Here is a 6,770-nt window from a genome sequence, read left to right as displayed (position 1 = left end):
TATATATATATATATATATATATTATTAATTAAATTAATTTTATTTATTTTTATGGGTCTCTAAAAAATTACTGATAAATAAATTTAATTGGTCATCGATAGAATGTAAATTATATGAAAAATTAGTTGCACGTAACACGTATCAATTATAATTCTTATAATTTTTGTATTAAGTAAATAATTATATTATAACCGATTATATAACAAATAATAATAATAAATCTAAAAAATTTGATAAAATTATAAGTATATTAAAAAGTATAATTATTTATATCTACAATACATTTCATTTTCTCTTACTTTTTTTTAGCCACAAATCCTTAAATTTTGAGCTGACTTGAAACATACACGTTTTATGTGAATAAATAATAAAATATTATAATAAGAAATGAGAGACTGTAGTAGTATCCTCGAAAACGTAATTATTTGAAGCGGCAATCATTGCAATACATTGCCGGGTTGCAAACATTTCCCGTGGTCTTTGGAGAAAGTACGGTTGATTATGTTAGCCTTGCATCTCGGCCATCGTGCCACTTAAAAGAAGCCAATGGTTTCTTACCGGCATTGACAGACGGTGAGCTTGTATGTTCTCACCGTTTCTTCTTATCGGCATAATATTTTATAAAAGAAACATAGAAATGCTATTAATTATTATAATTGTTGCAGAAAATTGTATTATGTATAACTTGTCATAATATTTTGTCGTTAGAGCAAAATGCTATTGTGCGATAATTAATTTTACAAAATATAATTGCAAGTATAGTATTTTATAATATATATTTTAAGCATAGTTTAAAAATATAATATATAATGTTAATCTAATACTTAATTTTTTTTATATATTGCAATAGAATTAGGAGCTTTGACATTTTATTTATTATTTATTAGCGGATATATTTACAAGTATAATAGTAATCTAATGCCGATTACTTCATATAGTACGTAGCATAAATAATAGTTTCTTTTGCAACAAGATATTTATGACGAAAATATAAATGCAAATTTTGCGCGTTCTAGTTTTATATGTCATGGAAATAATACTTCAATAATCGTTTTAACAATAACAATTGATCAAGAGAAATGGTTTTTGTAGAATACTTTTTTTTATGAAATATGCAATTATGCATCTTTTTTCTAAATTATTAACATGTATTTAACAGTTCTTTGTTCTAAAAATTGCCGCTTTGTATTAAAAATAGGCAAAGTTAGCACCTCAAAGAAATCTCATTTATTCATTTTTCGTAATTCTTCTTCATGCAACACCTGCTATTCCGCTTACAATTGACGTAATTATTCATTCACGTGCACGCTTCCCTAATACCCAGAATGTGTAAACGTGGCTTTACATAATTTTCACATACGTTGAGATGACTTCCTGGGCTTAAGCAAATAACGAGTTCTCACGGCCTCCAATATGGCTACTGTACAATAGCGAGCATGGGTGATCTTCATGTGTTCTGCGAAACTATTCTTAAGCGCCCAATGAACTAATTAGAACACGTATAATACGGCGTTTCAGATGTTTGAATAAATACGTGCAAGACGTAATTATTTCTCTTTCATTTTCAATAATACAAAGGAATACAAATGTAGTATTTACGTAGTGTTTACAAAGGAATATAGTATTCATAAAATATAATGCTTACCTATGTAGCATGCATTTGATTATAGATACGTAAAAAAATAAAAAACAGAAAAAAGTATAAAAATAAAAATTAATAATTTTAATATAGTATTGAAAGAAATGACTTAAGAATTGTAATAATTAAATTTTTATAAATTGCAATGTTTATAGTATTAAATCAATAGTTATTATTTAATTGATTTACATATGTATATATACATATTCTACATTAAATATAAAATATAGAGTAAAGTTGTTTAAATAAGAAATTAAAAGAATAGAATATGTAAAATTAGGTTAGCTTTATTACGAAATAGTAATGTTTCTACTGCAATTAAAACTTACGAGATCTTGAGCATAATATATTATTATCTTTACATAAGTGTTATCTTTACATAACTTTATCCCACGACTTTATTTTTAATATAATCATACATAATCAGTGTGGAAAATAAAAAAAAACAATATTAATCGCAATAGCCATGAAGCCGATTCACTTTCTCCGATTCTAGTCATCCCGTTCTGTTTTTAGATGCTATTCGCGCTATTCTGCGTCCTGTTAATTGGACATCATGTACAAGCGGTAGTCAACAAGGCGACCTCGCAAGTACCATTAACCAAGGAAGAAGAAAAATCCAAGGTTAAAGCTGAAGACCGAATAATGAATACTTTTGATTTTCCATCTCACGAATATGGACTACCGTTGGGATCTGGTTTTAAAGGGCCAGCGCCAGTGTATGGGCCGCCAGAATTAGTCGGCAATCTTGGACCGACGCCTATATATCCACCTCCACCTCCGGAAGTGCCGCCACCTATATCGTTTGATCCTTTGGCCATTTCTTACGGACCACCACGAAATATCAAACAGCAATATGAGCTGCCGAAACAAAGTTTTGGTTTGGCAACGTCTCTTTTTTCTAAGCCTATTTACGGCCCGCCAAAACTTCATTATGGACTGCCAAAACAACATTTCACGCCGCCGTCGTTTCTATTTCCACCGTTCAGATCACCAAAACCTCAGTACGGTCCGCCATTGAAGCTCATCGCTACATCGAACCAGCAATATATACCGCCGCCCAAGCCAGGTCATGGACCACCTATTCCTATATCGCTCGAGACTTACGGTCCACCACCTCCGAAATTAGCTATTCAGTTTAATCCTCTGCCCAATGACGAGTACGGACCACCGCCGCCGCCCGTATCTGTGCCGCAACCGCAATACGGTCCACCAGCTAGTGATTTATACGGACCTCCACCGCCAGCACCTCCGCCAGGAGTTCCAGCGCCACCCACACCCCCTGACATAAAGTACGATGGATGGCAGCCCATCGCGGGATCGGCTACCAACCCTAATCAAAGTGGTCCTCCGACAGATACATATGGCCCTCCTCTCGAGGCGAAGCATAATCATGCTGAAAGTTCGTCAGGATCGCAATTGTCTCACGCTTCATTGAGTGCCTCAATGAATGCAAATGTGCCCAGCGATTCTTATGGTGTACCATTACAAAATCCCGAAGATCAAAATCTAAAGACATCTGTGCACGAGTCCTCGGCTTCCTCAGAGAGTAACGGATTACCGCCGCCGCCTTTGCCACAGAACGAACCCTTGCACAATAATCAAGGTCCGGGTGTTATTACTACAACCAGTCAATCCGATCATCAATTTGGTCGACAACAATTCAACTCGCAGTATGGAGGGCCGGATGTCGAACTCGTGTCCATTGTAAACTCAGTAGGAGTTGAATTGTTGCCTACAACTGGTGCTTTGAATACAGACCTCTCAGGTTTATCAGATGGTACTTCTGATATCTCATCGTTTAATCATATCTCAAATTCGGTTAATTCTGCACTTCATTCAGGGTTAGAGTTGACAGCAAACAGTGGCGGATCCCACGTTGATACTTCAAGCGGTGGCGGAGATTCTCACGGATTTCGAAATATAGGGAACGATCTATCCTTGCAGCAACTTCCGCAGCAGACGCCATTGAATGATTATGGTCCGCCTTTAACTGCCACTTTTGGAAAGCCTGATAATATACCAAGAGTACCTTTGCTTTCTCCTCCACCTTTAAATTCTTATAGTGCACCATCTCTTTCCTCTTACTCGCCTAATGGTCCGTATTCTCTGGCACATGGAGGACGAGGATCATTGTTTTCATCATTCGGAACATTCGGAGGCTCTTTCCACAAGCCGAGCTTGCATTCTCATCGGCTTCATGGTCCGTTCAGGCCACCGTCAATTCCTGTTGGTTCTTTGATACCACCACGAAATCGAGAACCGATTAAATTCAGAGAACCAATACCAACGGGACTATTGTCAAATATTAATCGATATTTGCCGCCACCTGCAAAGCAGCAATTACCGAATCTTCACGTGCCAGTATCCTTCCGCCACACATTGGGACCGAGCAATTTATTTTCAGGCTCTTTTGGATCGTCTGGTTCATTTAATGTACATAATTTAAATTCACCAATTGCCGCGCCTCATGTTCAATACGGAACACCATTATCATTCAACGATTTTAATACACCAGCACCACACTTAACTTATGGAGCACCTAATTTTGGCCCATCGCCTTCTTTTGTTTCAACATCTTCCGGATTTGGTAATCTCTATAACGGAATTAGCAATACACTGACAACTTACGGCACACCAGTAAACGCGCCATTGTCAATCGGTGGCAGTTACGATTGCAATTCCTTGCAGCCACTCTTGCCCGTGAACGGGGCGTATTCGAGTAGAGGACCGTCCGCAACCGGAGAGCTACCTTTAAGCGGTAGTTTACCTTCAGGCGGAGAATTGCATTCCAGCGGAGAGCTACACTCGAGTGGAGGCTTATCTTCAGGTGGTGGAGCGCCCTTGAGCGAGGGGCTATCGTTAGGTAGCGGATTACCCGCGCATTCTAGCGGTAAGCTACAACTCGGTTTTGAAAATGCAGGAGCTCTCACTGGAAATGTGGACAATCATAATCCAGTTTTTACGGGAAATGATTTATCCGACGTCAACAATCAAAATTCAATTTTTGCAGATAATATACTGCCACTTGAAAAACCACTTGATAATTTTCTGGGGGGACCTCCAGTGAGCACGCTGGATTTAGAACATAATGAACAGCCGAAGATTAATTTAAAAGACAGCTATGGTAATCCTATAGGACTAACTTACGATTCGTCCAATGAAGCGAGTGATACCAGAGCTGTTCAAACATCTACCGCAGATGTTTCGAACGAGCTTTCCACGCATTTGCCTAGTCAGCCTCGTGACACCTATCCTGCAGCAGCGTTGCTTGAACACGATCCAGGACTTTCAGCTGAAGCGCTGATAGCACGTTGGACCTCGCAAAGTTTCAATCACGAAAAAAATATCGAATCGAATGAGGTGGACGCTAGTCAATTTCTGAAAACAAGCGAGGGTAGCGAGGCGTTGTCTCTAGCCCAGAAATTGACAGCTGACAATGCCGACGGATTTGAGATTCACGGTTCCAAAGGCACTTATAAATTACAGATACAACCAGCGGATGGAGGATTGGGCACTGAAAACTCGGATGGCAGCATCAGACACGATCAGGTGTTATCCAATGGTCTTCTTCAGAACATACTAGCTGCCATAGAGCAACCCATAGAGGAAAATAGCGTTACACAATTTCAAGGTTTACCGCAAGCTCAAAAATTGAATAAAATTTACAGTTCTGATTTGCCACAAGAAATTGGTGTTACTGACCACTTTATCACCGTGGATAGTCAAGCGCAAAATAAGAGACTACAAGATCGAGTCGAAAAAGTTAGCGATAGAGATGAAAATAGGAAAGATTTAAGAAACAATCAATCGTCAGTAGCTTTATTCTTTGATACTAAATACGGACAAGTGAAAAAAGAGATTAGGTCGGTGTCGAAAAATGAGACGCAAGTCATGAGGGAAAACAAGCAGAGCAACAATAAAACAAAATCTTCGTAAATTAAATCATAAATGCGTGCCTTTTAAAAATATGTTTCTTAATACTGCCTCACAATCACCCTGATTTTCTGCATGGATTTATCGATTTCCACTTCCGACGAGAGAAAACAGATATCGCTGCTAACGTGATGACATTTACTTTCTTTGCTTATAAGTGATCATCAAAATCTATCAGTAAAATATCGATCTTTTATTAAAATTGTGTTATAATATCTGCGACACAATTTCAAATATTTTTTGTATATTAAATACGTTACAAAAAATATATTTGGCACAAAACGCAGCCGAGTTTCTTGATAAGAACATATAATATTTTCACATTACAAGTTCTTTGATATTTTTTTTTTCTAAATGTATGACCATAAGCACAAACGATTATTTTTCCATTATTTTTGTATTAATATATTACAATTTCTATTTCTTTTAAAGTTGACATAAATTAATATTTCGCAATTCAATATTGAAACTTTCTAATAACTCGTCTGATTGCTTTTTTCTAAAAATTGTTCGAGCGAAGACATGAGATTACGTAATTGTGATAGCAGAATGCTCAAGAAACACTTAAAATATTTGATCGACTGGAAACCGGAATTAGAAGGTATGAAAGGCATGAGCATAAAACGAAAGTTTATGCAATCCTTTTTATCTTATTTTCATCCAAGCAAGCGAAAGTGATAATTATTGGCCAGGACCGATAACGTTCTATTGGACGAATCATCCGCTGAACCTTTCGCCTCTCACCAAGATTATCGAAACGATTGTAGGAAGAGACGCGAGTATCAATGGCATTATTATCGTGCGAAAAGATTTCACTTTTATGAGTGCTGATCCTTTTTATCAAACGTTTGTTAAGATCCAACCAAGGATCCAGAACTCTCCGACTTTTCCGTGTTCTCGCGTCAGCGGCTTATCTTACCTCGTTCATGGAAATCTCGTTGACTCGATAGTTCTTTCGAGGACAAGATACGAGAGAATTATTTAATATCGAATAGAGAGATTTTTGTCGGATTATGGATAATTGATGCCACCACGGTCCAATTAAAAAAAGGTGGCAAAGTCTGGCATTCGCTGGTCTCGCACAATGCATGAAAACATTAAGCGCGATACGATGAGCATTACGCGACGTTTATTAACACTTATGTAGGTTAATGGGTTATGGCATCTCTCTCGCGAAATCTACAGTTAGCGATA

At 37.3% G+C, this 6,770-nt stretch overlaps 1 protein-coding gene across 2 annotated transcripts in view; it reads left to right on the top strand.

The window, feature by feature from the left end:
- Positions 1 to 5,791, top strand: part of LOC108753787 — a 43,990-nt gene extending 38,199 nt beyond the window's left edge. For both annotated transcript variants that reach the window (XM_018495686.1, XM_018495687.1), the window contains one exon: positions 2,157 to 5,791. In XM_018495686.1, the coding sequence (XP_018351188.1) occupies positions 2,157 to 5,579 (3,423 nt within the window). In that variant the 3' untranslated portion in view covers positions 5,580 to 5,791. The remainder of the gene's footprint in view (positions 1 to 2,156) is intronic.
- The last annotated feature ends 979 nt before the right edge of the window (positions 5,792 to 6,770 follow it).

This window comes from Trachymyrmex septentrionalis, unplaced genomic scaffold, assembly GCF_001594115.1.
Source record: "Trachymyrmex septentrionalis isolate Tsep2-gDNA-1 unplaced genomic scaffold, Tsep1.0 scaffold71, whole genome shotgun sequence".
NCBI classification, from domain to species: Eukaryota; Metazoa; Arthropoda; class Insecta; order Hymenoptera; family Formicidae; genus Trachymyrmex; species Trachymyrmex septentrionalis.
Note: the sequence above shows the minus strand (reverse complement) of the source record. Positions and strands in the feature narration are given on the sequence as shown.